The 21,179-nt window shown below is 44.6% G+C and overlaps 1 protein-coding gene across 1 annotated transcript; it reads left to right on the top strand.

The window, feature by feature from the left end:
• The first annotated feature begins 10,671 nt into the window (after positions 1-10,671).
• Positions 10,672-16,559, top strand: HOXB9 (homeobox B9). The gene is made up of 2 exons (XM_074261260.1): positions 10,672-11,294; positions 14,415-16,559. Exons 1-2 carry the CDS (start codon positions 10,784-10,786, stop codon positions 14,648-14,650), a joined length of 747 nt encoding a protein of 248 aa, XP_074117361.1. The 5' UTR covers positions 10,672-10,783; the 3' UTR covers positions 14,651-16,559.
• The last annotated feature ends 4,620 nt before the right edge of the window (positions 16,560-21,179 follow it).

The raw sequence follows: 21,179 nt of genomic DNA on the forward strand, positions 1-21,179 counted from the left end.
TCTCTTACATTCTTTGGGGAATTTGAAGAACCTGCCTCCATATAATGGCTGGGTAATCTTGGTCTCTAGTCTAGGATGCCAAGCATTTCCAGAGACAGTACTGGTAAATGAGAAGACTGTAAAAAGGTGTCATAACAATATTTTAAATAAAAATATATAGCATTACAAAGAGATAAACTACGGAGACAACTGTAATGGTGTGGGGGGGAGGAGGATATATAACTCAGAGCTGTTTGTACATCCTGTAATATTCATGTTAATGTGGGTAGAAACAGCTTCCTGTTTGAAAGCTATTCATGAATGCGCTCTCTCTCTCTCTCTCTCTCTCTCTCTCTCTCTCTCTCTCTCTCTCTCTCTCTCTCTCTCTCTCTCTCTCTTTCTCTTTCTCTCTGCATGCGTGTCTATCTCTGTCTCTGGTTGTCTCTGTCTCTCTCTTGCTTCCCCTTCCTCTCTCCTTCGCTCCCTCATACAAGCACAATCTGCCTGGTTGGGACCTTTGCCTGCATCATTCCCTCCAGTGTATATTCCATTTTTTCTGCTTTCTCCATCCCTTTTCTCTTTTCCTCTCTGAAGAGAGAATAAAACTGTCCTTTCAGCATCCTTCCCCACTTTCTGTCTAACGGATATCATGGAGAATTAACCATCAAGAAGTCAGTCCAGAAAGAATAGTACAATAATATGAATTTTTCTGGTTCAAAGGCTCCCCTCCCTTTTTTCCTAAGAGAAACAAAAAGTCATCTGACTCTTCCCAGCCTTTACTAAACAAACAATAAAACCCACTTTAACCACAATTACCCAGAAAATTGAGGCTCCAGTGATGGGTTCACAAGTCCCAGTGTTTTCTCTTTGTATATGGATAAGAAAGTAAGAGGAAAGTGTCCTTGAAAGCTGGTTACTACGATGCAGCTTGTATTCCAGTTACCTTCTGAGTCTAGGATCCTACATGTAGACACATATCCTGAGAAACTGTCACTCAGGGAGGCTAACTAAATAATTGGGGCTCAACTTCATCTCCCCCCCAAATATTCGCATCCTGTAGGCAAGGTAAGGGGTGGCTGAAATGATCCGGATAAAAGAGTGAATTTCTTTACTTTGCTGATGTAGATTTAGCTTCGATTTAGTTCCTCCTACTCAGTCAAAGTCATCAGAAGAATAGAACAGAAGAGGCTCAGTGGAAAAGGGATGGGGAGTTGGTTTGCAAAGTTTGCTTAGTCAAAAGTATCCTTAAAATTATCTCAGTTCTCCTTTACTCGCTGTGCTTACTTGAACTGTCCCGAAAGCAAGGGTGGTTTTCCCTTCTCCAGAAGAAGAAAAGAAAATCAACTATTTCCCCTTCGTCAACCGCCGCCCCCCCCAAACCCTAACTAGTCAATACAAATCACTGTGGAGGCAATAGGGTTTTTGGATATGAGGCGTCCTAATTAGCCAGAATTAGGCCATGGCTGTAGTCACTCGTTCTGTCTCTTTCCTTTTGCTTTTTGGTACCCGGACCTACTCCCATATTCTTTTTCTTTAGGAGAAGCCCGCCCTCCCAACTCGTCCTTTATCCCACCCCACCCCCACCAGCTCTACTCCGCAAATAAATGCCCAAAGCAATGAATCAAGGCAAGGATTTCAATTATTTCTTCCTCATTCACTAAAATAAATTGAAAAAAAAAAATTTCCATCAAAACATTCAAATAACTGAATAATTGAAAGATAAAAATTGGTGAGGATGGAGGGATTCTTTGCCTGGAAACACCTCCAAGTGGAAGGAAGTTGGAAACTAAATAGAATCAAGAATAAAGCTCTTCGAACCCTAATTGGTCTCCGGATGGAGGTTGATTCAAGAGTCTGGCCCGGAATTGACGATTTTCTCCTGTTTTCCCCATTATTTCACTAATCAAAGATCTGGCCCTAAAGTTCCATCGATCTGTCTCCTGTTTCTTCCTCTTTTCATTCCCTACATCTCTGGTCAGGGCTGAGTCAAACCTCTTTTGGAAACATTTAGCAGAGCCAAAAAGGTGGGGGCGGTGTGGGACGTAAAGTCAATATTCTAAAGGGGGCCAGAGCTGGTTTTCTCTCTCACTACAAAGTACTATCTTCAGAAAAGAAAGGGATCTAGGCTGGTCCTTCTATTTCCCGCTCGTAAATTTGTTTCCCCTTCTTTTTAGCTTGCCCTACCCCCCCCAACACCCAACCCCCAGTTGCTTTTCTTTTCTCCGCTCGAGGGGATGTAAACTGTTGGAAGTTCATCAACACGGTGAACTTTTATTGTATTTCCGGTACCTTAGATTTATACTTCGGCCCCACCCGGGCAGGGGGAGTTGAGGGGGAAGGTTGAGACGTTAAGTTAGGCCAGGCTATGTCTCCCTGTGGACTTCCTTGACTAGGCATTGCCCTTCATTCCCTCAGAGTACTATCCTTTCTCAAAAACTTGAGTTTGGAGGTGGAGAGCTGGGAAGTGGGTTTAATTCCTATACTCTTAGTCACTTTTTAATAACTCGAACCCTCCTCTCCCCAACTCTCCACCAACGAAACAGCTTCTCAGGTAAGTCGAGTACTTTCTTGAGCAGAGCTTAGCTATCCAATTTGTGTTGCAGTTCGGGTGGGGGAGGGAAGATTGTGTGAGAAAGCATTGTGATTTTGGAGAGAGGATCAATGAGAGATCGGTGTCTGAAAATTGAGATCAGGAAGCAAATGGAAGTTATTTTCCATGTCTCGTTTTCCAAAGTCCAAAGCTCCTGTTGAAAATGTTGCTTTTAATATTCAACCCCAGTTGTCCTTCCTCCCCTAAAAGAAACTGCTACCCCATCTCATCCCTAACCCAAGCTAATTCATTAAATTTCATTCCTTTACATGTTTTTTAATCCACCCTCTCTCCTTGTGAATCTTCTCTCAGTACCTGTCTCTCTGTGTGTTTCTCGGTCTTTGACTTAACCTAACTGATCTCATTGGAGAGGATAGACTGAAGATTTTGGGGATTTGGCTGTCCTCTACATGGATTCTCATCATTTAAAACTGACTGTCCTTTGAATAGCTCAAAAACTTGGGGCAAAAGTTAAGCCAGATGGCAAGTGCAGACACCTCCTCTCTCGTTCACCTAGATTTTTTTTTTTTTTTTTTAAGTCTTTTAATCTGTGGAGATCAAAAGCCGCTAGTTGGGAAGATTGGATACGAAGACAAGGTGGGGAACGTCATAATGAAGGGAAAATAAGGGATCGCTCTAACTGCCAAGTTGCTTCTGCTTGTTTCACTTCAATCTAGCTGAGAATCTTTGAGGGAAAGAAGGGCGGAGGGTGATGCCCCTGGCAAATATGAAATAATTTCGCTTCTGATTTCCTGTCTCAAAATCGATTCTTTTGTTGGTTTTGTTTCCTAGCAACTGTTTTCTATTAAGAAAGAGGACTGAGGAGGAAAAGTTTTAACTCGCAACTGATGTCAGACAAAATGGCCCCAGAGGCCTCGCCTTGGATCAGTCAAGTCCCTGACCCAAAGCGCAGATGAGAACTGCTCAGTGGGTTAGGTAGTTTCCTGTTGTTGGGCCTAGATTTCTAAACACAAGAACATTAAACCACCTGATTCACTGCAGTTACTGCTCCTCGGTCAGCCTGGCAGGGTCTGGGAGCCGGCAGGCACAAGGCGAAAGAGGGAAAGAGCAGAGAACTCTGGAACCAGCCAAAGTTGGGGGAAGAACATGCTGGAAGAGAGCAGAATTAAGCACAAACTCCTCTCTCTCTCTCTCTCTCTCTCTCTCTCTCTCTCTCTCTCTCTCTCTCTCTCTCTCTCTCTCTCTCTCTCTCTCCTTCAAGTGGAGCTGGAGGTGGTGTCAAGAAAGAGCAGCGGTGGCCCTTGGACTTGTCAAGCCCCAATAATTAAATTCTCAACGGGATTCGGACTCACCAAACTATATTGCTATGTTGCTGGAGATGATGTCGATATATCTCATCCCTCAGGGAGTTGGCGACTGAAGAACTCGTTTGAGATATCAGTGTGAAAGTTCTTGTTCACTCTTAGCCTTTCAAAAACTACATAAGCTCCAAATCTCCGACTTTCAGGGTCAAGTATGCCGAAGAAATGTGATTCCCAAAATTTTCAAATCCATTATTGATACTCCTGAAGAAGCCCCAAATACTTTAGGCCGATAAGCTGGACTCAAGAGTCCAGAAGGTGTTTTTTCCCCTTCTTAGAGGGATACTTTATCCTAAACTTGTAGCTAATCTAGTTGTTCTGTCTCGTTGGCAAGTAGGGAACCCTTGTCTCTACTTCTGCAAATGGGAGAAAGGGAGAGAAGAGAGTTTTCAGAGCTACCCCAAGGTGAAGTAGGATGAGTGGGATTCTGCAAATTCTAGTATTGTGAGAGTGAATATTCTGGGATTCCCAATAGAGGAGAAAAGTGGAAGGCTTCTGACTTTTCCTTTCCTAGGGAGCAACCCACATTTTCTGACCTTGCTATGGACAGTGGGATAAAAAAATAACCTTTCGAACTGGTCAACTATTGCAGGAGTTCATCAGCCCTCATTTTCATAAGTTATATCGAAAACTTGGATATAAAATATATCTCAGAGAAGGGAAACTACTAAGAGACGGATAGTTTCTTAAAAGATTGTTGCATGGGGCTAATAAGCCCACTCCTGGGTGAGAGACTTCAAATGGCAGGGCAGAGATTGGCGCTTAAATTTGTAAAGCGCTCAGAAATTTTAGGGTTTTTCAAGTTATTGTAGTTCTCTGCCTATGGAGTTGTTAAATTGTAGGGTGCTGAACTAATGGAGTTGGGAGAAGAGATAGAGGAAATAAGAAAGCATGAGGGACTTTTGTTTCCAGCACTTAGTCCTTATCTGCCCCAGGCGGGGAGATCGAGCTAAGAGAGTAGGCAGTTCGAACAAACAAGTAATAGATATCTCCAGCCCAGGGTGAGACATGTGGGAATTTTTGATCTCTGGTTAAAGAAGCCCAACAATTTTAAAAAATCAAGCCAGCCCTTTTCAGAGGGTATGAAATAAATCTTCCCCTAGATTTCTCCAAAGACCAATTCTATTTCAGCTCATTGGGGAAAGTGGTCAAAGTTTTTCATTTTCTTAGACCTTATCTGACTTTTCTTTTGGACCATTTCAGCTCCTGTAAAGTTTTAGTTTGGCTCAGTGATTGCCTTCCACCCTCAACGGCCTTCGCCCCACACCCCCACACCAATCCCTCCAGGAAAAGCATTGAAAGAAAAAAAGGGGGAGGGAGGGAAAGAAATAAAGAAACTTTGGAAAGCAGAGAGGTTTACGACAACCACAGGTTTTATGGAAGTCATTCTGTAACAACCTTTTACCTGGAGCGGATCCTTCCCCGCCCAGCCTCTCGTCTTCCCTCCCCAGTCTCCGTTTGGTTCCTCTAATCCCTCACCCAAAGATACAATGGCTCACCCTTCATCTTCTCACAACCCAAATGCTGGTGGAGGCACAAAGTTGGTAAAAACTATCTGGAAGTCTCTGCAGAGGGATGTGTGTAGACACATTGGGGTACATTATCTGCTACATGCAATTGTGCAATGATTATAGCATGTCCAACTTTTGGAGCATATCTCTTTGAGACCACAACAATTTTTTGGTGTCTTTCTGTGCTTCTCCGGAGAAATGTCTTCTCTGCTTTTTGGGTCCCCAAACAATATTGGTACTGGAGCAGAGCTTAGACAAAAAAACCCGGACCAGCTGAAGAAGTGTGTGCACGCACGTAAGTGATACATCAAGAGCTTCTAGGTAGATCTACCTAACTAGCAGATATATATATACATATATATGCATACATATATATATATGTATCCATATGTATATATGTGATTGTTGATTTTTAAAAAAGGACAATTAAGGTCCATTCCTGCCCATAGATTAAAATAAATAAACTTCTCTGCTCTTTATGTGTGAAAGAGTTGTAAAAAAGAGAAATATAAAATCCCCAATCTCATGAGTCCATTTGCGTGCATTTCATTTACTTATAAAGGAAGGTCTATGGATCTGAATTCTATTAAGAGCTAAGACCGATATACATAGAAACACAATACATATTTATGCAATACATATGTGTGTGTAATATCAATTTTAGAGGCTTGCAACCAGCTTCAGAATACTGAGACTGGTTTCTGATTTTTCTTTGTATTCTGTAGGAATCCTCTCATACTTTATAATTAAACTGTAAACATAAATTCGCATCTCTTTGCACCAGAATATAATGTTTATACACGGGGAAGCTCAGAGGTTAGACACATTCAGCTACCCAGTACAGCTTTATTAAGCATCTTCTATAGGAAGGGTACATACATATGCACATATATTTTTATGACACATTTATAAAATAGAATATTGGAAGACACATTATAAAAAAGGTACAAGTTTCATTATTATACATACAAGTCACTGTTCTATAGTTGTATTCTTATTTGCATGCACATATTTCATAGTCAGAATATTTATCATAAGCATACACACTTCTTATATTCTCATGCATTATATATAATGTATGTATTATAGTACGATGCCTTACAGAAATAGGAGGCACTAGACAAATGCTTGTTGCTTATGTGACATAAAATATATGATATGCTTGCATTTTTGTTTCCTTCTTTCCTCCTTTCCTGTTTTACCCACCCTCCTTCCCTTTTTTCTTTTTCTTTTTCTTTTCTTTCCTTCCCTTTTCTATTCTATTTCCTTTGGTCATTCTGTCTCACTGTCTCTCTTTCTCTCCCTGGATGTTAACAAGGGAATCTTCGAGCACTCAGTCAAGAGATCCTAGCACAAACTCACCCGGGGTCCTTTGCCCAGTATCTCGGACTCCATTCTTCTCAAGAATTCCAGTCCATGGGCCCTCAAAGGGATGGAGAGAGTCAAATGGGAGGATGTTCTGGTTTCATAATGGGCTTTCTCCTCGCTTCCAATCCCAGCTGACTGTGTTCAACCATAGATTCTATGCAGAAAATAGCAAGAGGCTGAGAGAGAGAAGATGGGTCTTCTGCCTATAAAATAAAAGATATTTTGCTCTTTAGGATTCTTTTGCTGTTTTGAAGGGGAGGAGGAAAGGAAATGTTTGATCACTTTCTTAGGATAATTCAGGACTCAAATTACTCTCTAGAAAAGCTGTATTTCAGGAGCAAAAACAACAATTATGATTGATCTCATTGGAAGATAAATAAGATTTCTGCTCTGCGTCCAGGGCCCCTCAATCCTAGAATCCCTTCTTGCATAGAAATTTATAACAAATTTATAGTGATTTATAGTTTTATATAATATAGTTATTTTTAAGGAGCTTTCTGGGCCTAGATCTCACTTTTTTTTTTTTTTTTGGTCTGAACCCACTCCCCAATTTAAACGAAAATAGTGGGAGGCTTTAGAACACAGGAGTCCCTATTTGGAGAACTGAGGTTTCATAAGACTTTGCTCTGGATTTCTCTCTTCCTTAAAAGTTCTTTGGGGTGAGGTCAGTTGCAAACCTTCAATGGGAGAAAATTTTACACACAAACACACACACACACATATACAAACTGAAATGAAAGTTCCAGATCCCCTCCAAAAGGGGGAAAGAGTTAGATAAGCTGCAGTCCCCCAAATAATTGCTTCCCATTGTTAGGGTTCCTATGTAGAATTTCTCTAGAATCCCAGGGCAAGAGTTCCTCTAACCCACGCTGATCACCCTAACTCAGACACCAAACTAAAAAATAAACCTTTATCTCTCGGGACTTCTTCAGATTTGCCCCAATTTCTCAGAGAGTAAGAAACACAGAGGTCCTAACCCTTACAGTCCTCTTTCCTCTGCCTTCATTAAATCCTAAATTACAACCTCCTTTTTGAGCACTTAAAAAATTTTTTTTTTTTTAATGAGGTTTGCCAGTCGAAATAGATTACCCGGATTCTGACGTCCTGAAAGCAGAACAGAGACTATCAACCGACTGAAAACAGAAGGGCTAAAGAGCCTCAGGAGGAAATTGCCTAGCCGACCATCTCGGATTCGTGAGTGTGTGTGTATATGAATGTATATGTGTGTGTATTATATGCATATATTTATATACACATTTATATTTATACACATACATACCTGGATATATACACACATATACATATTATATGCATGTATGTATTATATACTTATATCCTAGCCTCCAGCCTCTACGTCCATTTGTGTTCTAATTTATATACTACAGAAAATTATATACTCAGCTCTGCCATGGTTCATAACGCGGTTATTTATGGTAGAGGAGGAGAGCTCTTTTTTTTTTTTTTTTTTTTTCCCTCGGGAATATATTACAGGTAAGCCGACAGAAGGCTCCATCCGTCTCGCAAATAGAGAACAGGTGTTTTAAGTTTAATATTGATTCAGGGCTGCTCTTTGCTCGCGTTCTCCCTCTCTCCCTCTCTCTTTGCTCCAGCCTTGTTGCTTTTCCGGGCTCTGCCAAGCATCCCTGAGCCAGTTAGGGGCAAACCACACTACCCGAAGGCGTCTGGGGAAAACCCCCGAGGATCCTCGTGTTCTTGGGTCCTGGATTCATTGGACTGTCGCTCTCGGGAGAGCTAGGTTCGAGGAGGAGGAGGAGGAGATGGGGGTGGAGATGGTGGGGCAGTACTAGATGCCAGGATTGATCTTTAAAAAATCATTTTGGAATCGCCATCATGGAAAGAAATATGGCGCTTCGCCCTCGTATTTCACATGTAATGACACAAGATGGCTTCATTTGGAAAGAAAAAGGAGGAGGAAGGGAGGAGGAAGGGAAGAGTTGCTCCCCCCAAAGATGACCCCAAAGCAGAGAAAAATCGAAAAATCATAAGTTGGAATGACCCTATATCCTTTTGTTAAGGGAGCCTGAGATAACAGGGCTACTAGAGAGTTGGAACTGGAGACAGCTTGCTCTATTCCCCCCGGCCTCCTCAAGACTTTTCTTGCTGCAGAGGGATTAAGCTTTTCAAGACATTTGCTCAGGCCACTGAGACTTTCAACACCTCACTTTGAAAACACCACATCAGCAACCCTGAAAAAAACAAAACAAACAAACAAAAAAAAACAACACACCATACTAATCCAAAGTAATCATATTCCAATAAAGTTCTCTCACTTTGCTTCTCCTCCCTTTCTTCCACACCACACTTTCCTAGAGTGGATCCCAAACTTCTTGTGGCTCCCCAACAAGGAGCAGACCACTGAGGGTTTTCCTAGAAGGAGGAGGAGGAGAGGAAGCTTGGTGAGATGGGAGACGAACCAAGGTGTTGGTCGGGCCTCTCAAGTGCCCGCGAAGTTTATCTCAATTAAACGGGCGCTTCGGAAGCGCCGGCGAGGCTACCAGGGAGGTGGGAGGCTATTTCTTCAACCTTTTCTCGGCTGCCTCATGATTGCCTTCCGGGAGGAGATTGTGGTAACCTGCCTTAGAGAAGCTGATTCAGGGAGAAGAGAGGAGAGGACTTGTTCCTCTCTCATTCTCCATTGCAATCTCAAATTGTGGAACTGGGGACCTCAAGGACAAGTGGAAAATTGTAAATTGTTACTTTTCCAATCTAAAGGTCCAGCACACATCGAGTGCCCATGTTCCTAGCCCTTTCCTTCTCCAACTGAAGTGACACCCAAAATAATGACCAATAGCTCTTCCTATGACAGGATAAGACTAACTTTGTGGGCTGGGGGGCACAGAGAGGTATAAACTACAGAGAAGTTCTCTCTGCATTCCCGTCTAGAGCACTCAGCCTCCACCTCTTCAGGACAAAATCAGAAGCATCTAGAGTTAAGTTTTTATTGAACTCTACCCGGCGCAAGTTTCCCGTGTCCCGTTTACTGTATTTCACTAGCCCATTAAACTCAGGATGAGCTCTAATTTCAAGCGGAGAACTGCTGGACTGGTCCCCCATTCTCTTCCGTTGTTGTTTATTTTTATTTTTTTGGTGGGGAGAGGATTTTTCTTCAGTTATTAAGGAAACAAGGGAGGACGAGCTTTGGGTTCTGTCAATCCCGCTACACCCAAATTAAGTGTAGTAAATATTTTAAAAGCCAGGTCACTTATTCCCCCCTCCCCAAACTCCTCACTTTGTATCTGTGTATGTCTCTATCGCCTCTTTCATGATCTCATCCAGTTTTTCTTCAATCTCAAACGACTCAGCTTTTAAACAAGAATAAATTCATATTTGAGTAGCTTGGGGAAAGGAAAGGAGGCCTTGACAGGGTGGGAGAGTGAGGAGTGGGAGTGTGAAGGAGCGGAAACCATCTATTTTTTAATTATTCCTTAGGATCTCTCCGGCTGCTCTTCAGGCTGGGGTCCTTTCCCTTTGCGACCCGCCAGGGGAGAGTGCTGAGCAGTCAGAGTCCCTCCAACGAAGCTCACAGCTCTCTCCGCCCGTTCCCCCACCCCCGCCCATGTTGAGAGTTTAAACCCCCCTTCCTCCAAACGGGGGGGACCCCGGGCGGCCGGCGGCTCGGGCTGAGGTTACGTGGTCGCTGGAGCCCTGACGTGTTGCCACATTGCATAAAACAATTCATCCTTGATATGGAATGCAGCGCGGATGACAGCGGGAGCGCAGCCCCCTCGCTCGATTGATTTACGTCGAAGCTGACGCTTTATCAGGCAGTCGGAAAAACTTTGACCAATCATTTTGCAAGAAGCGCCGAGCCCGGCTGCTCAACTGTACTTTGTTGGCTGAGAAGTTGAGCAGGGGGTGGGGGTGGGTGGGTGGGGGGTTGGGGGGTCGCGTCCAAACCCTCAGACCTGTCCTGTAGCCACCTTTCCCGATATAGGGCGCCTCCGCGCTAGCGCTTCCCTTCCCTGAAAACGTTCCCTGTATAATGTCTGAGAATGTCCATTTCTGGGACGCTTAGCAGTTATTATGTTGACTCGATCATAAGTCACGAGAGTGAAGACGCGCCTCCAGCCAAGTTTCCTTCCGGCCAATACACGAGTCCTCGCCAAGCCGGCCACGCGGAGCATCTCGAATTCCCCTCCTGTAGTTTCCAGCCCAAAGCTCCTGTCTTCAGCGCCTCGTGGACGCCTCTGAGCCCTCACTCGTCCGGGAGCCTCCCTTCTGTCTACCACCCGTATATCCAACACCAGAGCGTCCCGCCTTCGGAGAGCAGGTATCTCCGCACCTGGTTGGAGCCGGTGCCCAGGAGTGAGGGGGGGCCGGGGCAGCCCCTGGTGAAAGCCGAGCCGCTGCTGGGGGGCTCAGGGGAGCTCCTTAAGCAGGGCACCCCGGAGTACAATTTAGAAACTTCGTCCGGAAGGGAAGCTATCCTATCTAATCAAAGACCCGGCTACGGAGACAATAAACTTTGTGAAGGAAGCGAAGACAAAGAGAGGCCTGATCAAAGTAAGTTATAAAAAGTGAGGAAATGCCACGGCAGCTAGAGAGCGAAGGGTGGGAGGGAAGAGGTGGGGAGTTGGGAGGGAGGTAATAAACCCCGGACAATGTAAAGTTACTACGGTGTCGGGCGGAGAGAGTGAGAAGGATGGAGGGCGGGATACTCGGAAGTGGGGCAGGCCAACTACCCCGGGAGGCGGGAAAGGGGATAGATGTGGCAGTCCCCTTAAAATTCTAGGAGGAGCTTTGTCCAGGCGATAAGCACAAGCTGGACCAGTTTCCCGAGTTTTCTCTTCTCTTTCTTTTCTCTTTCCTTTCTTTTCCTTTTCTCTCCCGTGCTCGAAGGCGGGGAGCTGCTGGCTGGATTGGAGTGAAGTTGGAGGGGAGAGGGCCACTGAACTGGCAAGGAGAGAGTCAGGGACCAGGGGGAGCAAAACAAGGCGTGAGGGGAACCTGGGAAGCTTCGAAGAGATCCCTGGCCCCGAGACTTAAGCTGTTAAGTTCGCTCTGTGAAAGTGTGTGTATGGGAGGTTCTAGGGACAACTAGAGCGCTCGTATTTCTTAGATTAAATCCACTGTCGGTGAAATTAATATTTCTGAGCTGCGCGCAAACAGTAAAAACAAATAGCAAAGAAGGGAAGGACTGGAAGGAGGGTGGGGCGCCTCATTAAGGTTTTATTTGAGATGCAACAGCTTGGTGAATTGTTCAAACTGGATCACGCGTCGCTTCCGTCCCCTGTTTGGGGGAGGGAAGGAGGAAAAGATAAAGGAAAAGGATAAAAACACAAGCAATAATAGTCCCAAGACTTCCGCCTCCTCCGTTCCAGTCTTTCCAGCTCCGCCTCGCCAGCTCCCCCTCCGGGCCGGGAGTTAATGTGGGCACGGGCGCAGCAAGCCTGGGAAGGAAGCCTCCCGCCTCCTCGATGTCTTCCTGGTCCCTCTGAGCTTGAGCCAGTCCACATCGTCCGTGCTTCTTTTTCAGCTGAGCATGATTCACTTTACCCAGCCCTTAAACTTTTCCCTCAGGGGGTGCCCCTGCCCAGTGCCTCTGTGGGTTGTATCATTACGTTTCATTTGGAACGCTTTGACACCTCAGGGAGCTTTTCTCCTGGTACGCAGGTCGAAATCCCAAATTTAGATTGAAGAACTGATGGAGTTGACTGCGTGTGAAGAAGCTCAAGGGCAGCTCAACTTTTCTGAACATAATTTGTCTTGCATTGCTCCCCTTTCTCCCTCCCCCCCCAAAAAAAACCCTCCAGGAATACTCCTTTCTGAATTCTCCAATCTTTCAGAAGTAGCAAGTTCCCTAGTATTGACTGCCTGTCCCCGTTTTTGAAATCGAATAAGGGAAGTAAGGTAGGAGGTACCTGGGCAAAAACCATGCCTCTAAACAATAAACAAAGCGGAGACAAGATGTGACAAGGCTCTCTCTCTCTCTCTCTCTCTCTCTCTCTCTCTCTCTCTCTCTCTCTCTCTCTCTCTCTCTCTCTCTCTCTCTCTCTCTCTCTCTCTCTCTTTCTCTCTCCCTCCCTTCTTCCCTCCCTCCCTTTTCTCTCTGTCTCTGTCTTTCCGTTGGGACTAAGTATACAATTTACAGTCCTGGCTCCCCTCTGTCTGATTCCCCATGGTTTTTCCACGCCACAGTGGTCTGGAGAGGGATGGCAATAAGGGGTGGGGGCTCAGGAGGTGGCTCAGCAGGGTTAGAGTTGGGGTCAACTCTGTTGGAAAAAACGACCCTCCCAGCCTTCTCTACTGAACAAATGTCCCCCTCGAACTGGCGGGACTGAAAGGGAAATAGTTCGTATTTTAGGACACCCACACTGCCTCCCCCAAAGACTCAAAGTCGGCCTCGAAATCCCATTAAAAAGAGGGAGCAGCTTCGCCAGCATCAATTATTAACAGCTTTCTTCCTCTTTAATATTTAATGTTGCTCCATGTCCCAGCCCAGTCAATCACATTAAGGAAATAGCGCAGCAAATTGGTGAGACACGGTACTTATAGCGTCAGATTAACCGGATTATTTTAAAATATTCAGGGCATTCCATTTCGGGAGAGGAAACCAACCCCAGACCGGCTGTTGTTTTCCACTGATTCATCTTTTATTTTCAAGAATTCAAAAAAAATCATAGGGAGAAGGGGACAGAGAAGAGGGTTGTCTCTTAATTTTTGTTTTGTTTCTTTTTCTCCTGATTCTTCTCCCCGTCTCTTCCATCTTTGCGCACAGTATGGCATTGAGCAAAGTAGGTGTTTATGGGGGATGGGATAGGGAGAGACTTGAGACTAGGCTCTGGCTCCCCCGCCCCACCCCTCCTCAATTTCCCTGAATATTTTCTCTGAACCTTGGCTTAACCAAACTCTGAGGCCTAGAGAGGCCAAGGTGAGAATATTGCAATCATAAGTTATTTCAGAGCCACCGGCAAAGTCGAGTGGGCTGGAGTTGACAAATGGTTGCAATTTGAATGTGTGTGCCTATGTACTTGTGTGCCCCTGTGCTTGTGAATTTGGGTGTTCCTGTGTATGTTTTGACACTAGCACACAAGTCCCCTGAGACTTGGAAGGGGCTCAGGGCATTTTCCATAAGTTGGTATTGAACTCAGTTTTGTTCTGACCCCAAATCTCCCTCCCCTTGTCAAGCATATTCCCCCTTATTTCTTTCATCTTGCCTTGTTCTTTTACACTTTTATAATTCTGAGCAATATAGAAGAGAGCTTTTTAACTCTATCTGGTTTAGAAAGGAGCTGTAGTCTTTTGGAAAGTGTTTGAGATTTGGGTTGGAGGAGGAAGACGTGAGAGCTCCTTGCCAGTCAGGAAATATGAACCAGAGAAGTGTCATAAAACACTTCATAACCGTAGGTCGTCATTATTTATTATTAATTTCTTAGTTGTCTATTTTAGGTGAATTCCCACCTCTAGGTGATGACTTGGAGTGAGGGGGGAGGACAGATGAACGAACTGGGTATTTATTGTCCCCTTGAACTACTAAGGCCCTGAATGCATGTGAAGAAGTACTGACAGAAGTGGGACAGGCCAAGGGCCATATCCTGAAACTATAAAGGTTGGGGGAATTGACTCTCTTCCTGGCCATCTTTCTCTTTCTCTCTTTTGATTCTATCGCTCCTTCTCTTTCAGCCAACCCCTCTGCCAACTGGTTGCATGCCCGCTCCTCCAGGAAAAAGCGATGCCCTTACACCAAATACCAGACGCTGGAATTAGAGAAGGAGTTTCTATTCAATATGTACCTCACGAGGGACCGTAGGCACGAGGTGGCCAGACTCCTCAACTTGAGTGAGAGACAAGTCAAAATCTGGTTTCAAAACCGACGGATGAAAATGAAGAAAATGAATAAGGAACAAGGCAAAGAATAGACAGATTGAGCCTCTCCACCCCCTTCCCACGCCCTCACTTAGCCCCTCACTTCCATCGAATCTTATTTATAAGAGATGGTTCTCAACACAATGTTACCAGAGTTTCAATCATGTAAGCGGGGAGGGGGTTCCTTTTTATTGCAGATCTTATCTGCGCCCAAAACCTTTTTTTCCTCCCTCTTCTCCTTCTCCTTTGGGTTCTCCAGCTTCCTAGTTGAAGATGCTTTGGGGAACTCCAAGATAGAGCAGTAAAATAGGAGACGGGGATCACATTTGGTTTAGAAAGTAGATGTAACCAGCTCAGATCTTTTTAGCAGACGGGAAAATATGTCCCAAATCAGCCTAGCCGCCTCCCTCCATCCCTGCATTGAGTTAGAACACCAATTTTGCTGGCCAAACAGAAACCCGCCCTTGGAGAACCTTTAATAGATAAACCCGATAGATGCCTGTATAATACACGAGTGAACACAAATGAAACATCGATCACATAATTCGAATTGCGGACTGCTCACAAATACACTGTTCATACATAAAATACATAATCTACATATACAGCTCGACATCCCTAAACAAGTTTCTCTCAAATTGAACAAACGTAGGCATAGGGACGCACAATTATACTTAATATCCTTGAAGTATTAAGTATCCTTCCAGGATACAACTCTGCAAAAAGATCTGGTGCAACCCTTGCCTTCTCGCGCCCTCCCCCCCACCCCCCCAGGTACATCCTAGGAGTTGTTCTTAGAATCGAAGACTCATTCTCTTCATACTTGCCCACAGAAGATCTCTAGTTTATTAGAACAAACACATATACCTACCAGAAAACGCTGCACAGAGCTAGAAGCTGAGGTGGGGTGTAGTAAGAGCAAAGTGCGTCTTGTTCGAATTCACTATCTCTAGATCCCTTCCTGACACACTCCTGGTATTTTTATGGTAAAGATAGAACTATTACCCGATCCTTTTTTTCCATCTTCTTCTCCATACCTTCATTTTTGTTTTTGTTCTGTATTGCGAAATGCCAGCCCTGCCCCTGCAGCCTTCTCAGTTCGGAGCACTTCCCTAGGCCCTGAACCTTGGAATACTCCAGTCCCAGCCCGGACAAACCGTCTAATTAATACCTTGGAGAGTAAACTCAGCTCCCTCTATTCACTTCACCCGGCGCTCTATTCACCGAGGCAAGGCGGGAGACTCAGATTTGTAATTTATTGTGAATCGATTCCCTCCTCTCTCCCTTCCAAGAGGAACTGTGAATAACAAAACTCAGTTGTGAATTCAGTAAGGACCTGCAAAGGTCTTCTCTTTTCCCTTCTTATCGTTTTGTTTCTGGTTCAACATGCCCTCAAAAAGCCAGTGGAATCTGTGGACTCTCGAAGTTTCCTCTCGGAAGGAAATGGTTGGTCCCGCTGTGTTCCATCTCGCCTGGAAAAAGAATCCCGAGACCCTCTGGGAGGCGCAGAGAATCCGGACTCGGTCTCAAACTTGGGACCACCAGTGTACCAAGACGACTTCCCCTGGACCTAGTCCCGAATGGAAAGGACAAATGGAAGTCTTCATAGAGACAAACTAATGCTTTTTTCTCCTCCCTCTTCTGTCCCTCCCCGTACCCGCATTCCCCAAACCGGGTTTTGAAGGAACCATCTCTCCTTTTCCCCCGGCTGCTCGATGGGGAAACTCGCTTAGAACTTTTTGCTATGTCGGTGGGTGTTGTAATGTTGTGTCAGTGTTTGTGCTTTTTTGGGGGGTGACCATGCCTCCAGATTTCGGTTGCCACTTATTTTGGGGAGGGGGGAGGGGAAGACGGGAAGGGAGGGGGTGAATATAGCTCTCAGAATGTTCGTTTTGGAAGAAAAAAGAGGAAAGAATCCCCCCAAATATATATATATCTCAAAATAAATCTCTTTTGCGTGTATCTCTTGTTTCTCCAATTACCCGCCTAAGACACTGCCTTGTTTCCGGGAAGGCTGTTTGGGGATATTATCAGATTTCTCTGAGGTGGAATTCCCTTAACCTTATAGAAGGAGAGATGGGGAGCTACCCCTCCACTTCCACCTTCACCGTTCCCACTCCTAGAAACGGTGGGTTCTATGTTTGCTTTCAGGAACTGAGCTTCTAAATTGGGAAGCCTGAGTCCTAATCCAGTAAAGAAGAGAAAGGAAAGAATATTAAAGAAATAGTTATAAGTTTGGAGGAGAGTTGAGTTCTCTCTCTCTCATATTATCCACACCCACCCATATCCTGGCTCCAGTCAGCCCTGCTGCTTTCCCGCAGTCTAAACCGTTTTACTGGGACTAAAACAACTGCTTAAGTACCGATTTCTCTATTTTTCCGGTTTCCTTCTTGTCTTGAATAAATCATGCCCGCGATAAAGAATGTCACCTTTAGGTAGTCATAGGTAAATAATTGCGGAGTAGATACTTTGGGCCCAATAAAATTATTACTCTTCCAATGTAGAATCCTCATCCATAGGATCAGCTGGGATCAGCTTTCCTTAACTGGTTTGCTGTAAGCGGGAATTCCGAGTCGGAAGAGGTTTGTTTCTTCCAGATTTCCCTAAGAGGAGAACCATACTGTTCAGAACGTCCATGGAATTATTCTAGTGCCCCATCTCTGTTCTCTAAGGGGGAAAAAAAATGAGGTCCTTAGCAGGCCAAGGGTTTCTCATTTGGATTCATTTGGAAAAGTCCTCTCCTCGATCTGTCTTTCCTATATCCTTTCTTCACTTAGCCTGCTTAGCCTTTCCAGAACATGGGATTTGGGGTGCTTTCTAAGGATGCCTTCTTTAAGGTTTTTATTTTCCTTTGCCTTACCTCAACCACAAGCAGCAGTCAGAAGGTGTACTCTTAGAAAGTATGAGAGACTGTTCTGGGGACTTGAAAGATTTATTTTTCTTTCCAGAGAATCATAGGTTTGGTTTCTTGAGGTTCTTGTGTCCCCCCCTTTCTGCTGGATGTAGATCATCTCAACCTTGGAGCAATCACCACACCCATCCCTTCTAGCTAGAAGTTTGTAATTATTTTTGGTGTTGCTCCACTGCCTGGGTTGGTCTGACTTGGGTGTACCAGAGAGTCTTGCATCTGACCTTAGTCCAAGCTGCTAATCGATCTGCTGATGCCAGCCCCTTTCCTTTTTTTTTTTTTTGAAACTCTCTAAGGGTTGTAAGGGGAGAGAGATAACCCAGGAATAAAGAGTCCAGAAAATTAAATGCCGGCTTATTCCCCTCAACCTAGAAAAATAAATAAATGGGAATGAGAACTATATTAAGAGAGAGAAATCTGGAAGTCTGTGTTAAGGGATTTCCTTCACACTCTATAGATGTTCTAAGTAATAGAAAATACAAGCTTTTATTATATATCGTAGAAAATATATTACATGCATAGTAATTGGCCCCGGTCCTGCTGATGCGGCTCTGTGGTCGGCAGATAGCGCTGAGCTCTTCTCCACTGAAGCCCTGTGAGGAGAGCGGACATCAGCAGGAAACAGAGCTAGGGAATCAGAGAAAGGGACTTCTGCAGTGGCGCCGGGGTCCCACGGATGGGAGGTGGCTACTTTGAAGGGGAAAACAAAGAGAGGAGAGATGACTTGTGAAGGGAAGAGATTGGGAAGTCACTTGTCACTGAAGAGAGGGAAAATACAGGGAGAGAGAGAGGGACGCAAAGAGACCCCGAGAGCGAATTCAATGCAGTGTGCGCTGCAGTAAAAGAATATGACCGCTATAAAACTTTATAGCGTAGAAATTTCTGAAGGTTAAGAAACTAAATAGCAGCAAAGCAAACAGTGAGCGGAAACTTTCCGGTTCTCCCAAATTAGCGCTGGGACTGAGGCGGGGATTGGGGGGGGTGGGGATGGGTAGGGGCAAAGACTACATCTGTGGATACCTCGAAGTTTCACACACACACATACTCAGGGTGGCGTAGGATGTAGGGTGAGAGGAGGGGGAAGGGAAAAGGGGCAACAAGGGGAAAAGAAAAGGAGGAGGAGAGGAGGGGACTGTTGTCACAGACGCTTTAGATATAGCATTCCGGACTCATCTCTTTGTTCTTCCACACCCCCCCCCCCACTCCACCTCCCACCCCTCTACCCCTTAGCAATTGCAGGCTCCTAGAATTGGGAGTCATAAACAGAGCTACACACACACACACACACACACACACACACACACACACACACACACAAAGTTAAGGCGAGACGTCTGGATCGGGACAGGCTCTGATCTATTTACAGCCCCTCTCCCCTCTCGTCCTCTCCGTCCCTTCTTCCCTATAGAAAGCCCAATTGTTTAGTCTCAGGGTCCGAAACAATTGCGTGGCTTTTCAAAAGCGTTCATTCCACACCGCCCACCCCCACACCCCCAACCCTCAATCCTCGTATGGTCCATAAACGTTGCAGCACTGGATGCTTCTAGGCAGAAGGGGCGGGGGAGAGAATGAAGAGAAAACAGCTTATGTTTTCTTTTATTCTGACTTTTTTTTTTTTTTTTTTTTTTTTTGCTTATCCTCAAAACTCCATGAACCGTTTCCTGATTTCAACACTTTCTCTTCCTTTCTCATTCCTCCTCGCTTTGCTGATAACTAGAGGTTGTGGGTTTGTTTGTTTGTTTTCCTTCTCTTCCTTTCCCTTTTCTCTTCTTTCTCCCGGCAACCAGGTTGGACTGCAGCCCCAGGTCGGACCTTGTCGAGGACTGACCGCTAGATGGCGCCCTTGCTCCATGCTAAAATCCCCGGAGCGCTGGCTCTAGGGCACCGAGGTTTTACGCAACACCTTAGTCGCCCCCGAAGCTAGTAAATTGTATATTAACTGAAAGTCATGAATCATTTGAACATAATGATAATATCAGATTAATTGTGATCATTTCCCAATATTGTATGTATATGTAACATATATACATACACACACACATATATATAATATAAATATTTGTTCCTACCTTCCGTAGAAAATAAGGAATTACAATCCCACTAAGAGGAGAAAGAAATCTATCCCTGTTCTCCAAGTGGAAGGCTTGATGGAAGGCTTGATAGGGGTGGACCAAATGTGTTTAAAATGGACATTCACCACTAATAATGTGTTCAGATAAATGTGAGACAGTGGTTCTGAAGCATAGGGTTTTTTAGGGGTATAAGTGAATGGTCTTTCTATATGAAGTAGAACAGGTGAAAATGAGGAGAGATAGGAAGATCCAGACGTGTTAGGGAGAAGACAGCTTCAGGGTAAAAGCTGACTTCTAGGATTCGGATGTGGGGACTCGAGGCCGGCTGCAGGACAAACAGGCTGGCAAAGAAATAGGCTGAGCAAGGATCTTTTCTTGAGGATCAGAGCAAAGGTGTTTGTGGGATACCCTCTGGAATTTTGTCCCTCTTGCAACAATGAAATTAGAAGAGTGGGTCTCTGGAATACAAGGGATTTGAAATGTTTGTCTATTTTTGTAGTCTGTCGGGCCACCTAATTACGTACCTGCTTGTCTACCCACTTATTTATATAGATATTATAAGGTTCCTGAAGGCTCCAAATGGATGTTCTTCCTGAAACTGAGGGGCAATCTAGACTTCTCTAGTTCATATTTTGATGATGGGAACATTGGTGTTTGAAAATGTCCCTTTCCTTGTGGTGTTTCTGTTTTTCTTAAAGGTCCGAGTCTGTCCAGATCCATCAAGAAGAAATACTGGACTACCTAGCTATTTTGGGATACTTGGGAGGGATGGAGGAGAGGAAGCTCTTGCTTTTTTGCTACTTTAAGGTCAGAGTTCTTGATTTGGAGAGATCTGGGTTGGAGATATCGTCTGGGAATACTATCCTCCTTGACTCCCCACGATCAGGCTTGCTCGGCAATTCTGTTGCCCTTCCCCAATTCCAGGTCTATCTTACCTTACTCCGAGAGCGAAATGAGAAAGCTTTGACCGTAGAGCATTGATTAGCACAGGAATTCCCGTGTCTCACTGCCCGAGAGAGGACACAGACTGCAAATTCAGTTTTTCCTTCAGCTTTACACCTCCCTAATAAATCTAGCTTCCATTGGGTGTTTATAAATTCTCTTCTCTCATTCCTTTTTGTTTTCTCTTATAATAGAAACATTTTCTTTCCTTCGGAAATCTCTGGTACAGTAGTGAGATGATTTAGGAGGAGCCTTCCCGATCATAGTGAATTCCTGCCTTGCTGGTGAGTTCACTCCATGACATAACCATAAAAAGCTTCCGAACTTGAAAAAAATTCTAACTTCCTATAACAGCTCCACTCTCAGCCTTTGCCCCCAAGTTTTCCCCGGTTCCCTTCTTTATCTGACTCCTCTTTGTCTCCTCTCCTTTTCTCTGCTCTTTCTGGCCTCTCTTCCCCTTTCTCTTATCCCTTTCTCCCATTCTCCAGAATCCACTATTGAGTTTCTCTTGGAAATTCTGTAGCAGCTGAAGTAGCAGGGGTATAGACATTTAGAATGAGATTAGCTGCGGTTGGGGTGGAGGGGGGGAGAGATAGGTTCTACTCAAAGATGAAAGTAGCACTTCTTATTTAAAACCAAAGCGATAAGTCGGGAAAGGGA

This window comes from Sminthopsis crassicaudata, chromosome 4 (genome assembly GCF_048593235.1).
Source record: "Sminthopsis crassicaudata isolate SCR6 chromosome 4, ASM4859323v1, whole genome shotgun sequence".
NCBI classification, from domain to species: Eukaryota; Metazoa; Chordata; class Mammalia; order Dasyuromorphia; family Dasyuridae; genus Sminthopsis; species Sminthopsis crassicaudata.

Bases quoted from the DNA above. Each gene is read 5' to 3' on its own strand.
- HOXB9 (XM_074261260.1), top strand. From the start codon at position 10,784: ATGTCCATTTCTGGGACGCTTAGCAGTTATTATGTTGACTCGATCATA. The intron at 11,295-14,414 runs GTAAGTTATAAA...CTTCTCTTTCAG, and splicing joins CAAAGAGAGGCCTGATCAAA to CCAACCCCTCTGCCAACTGG.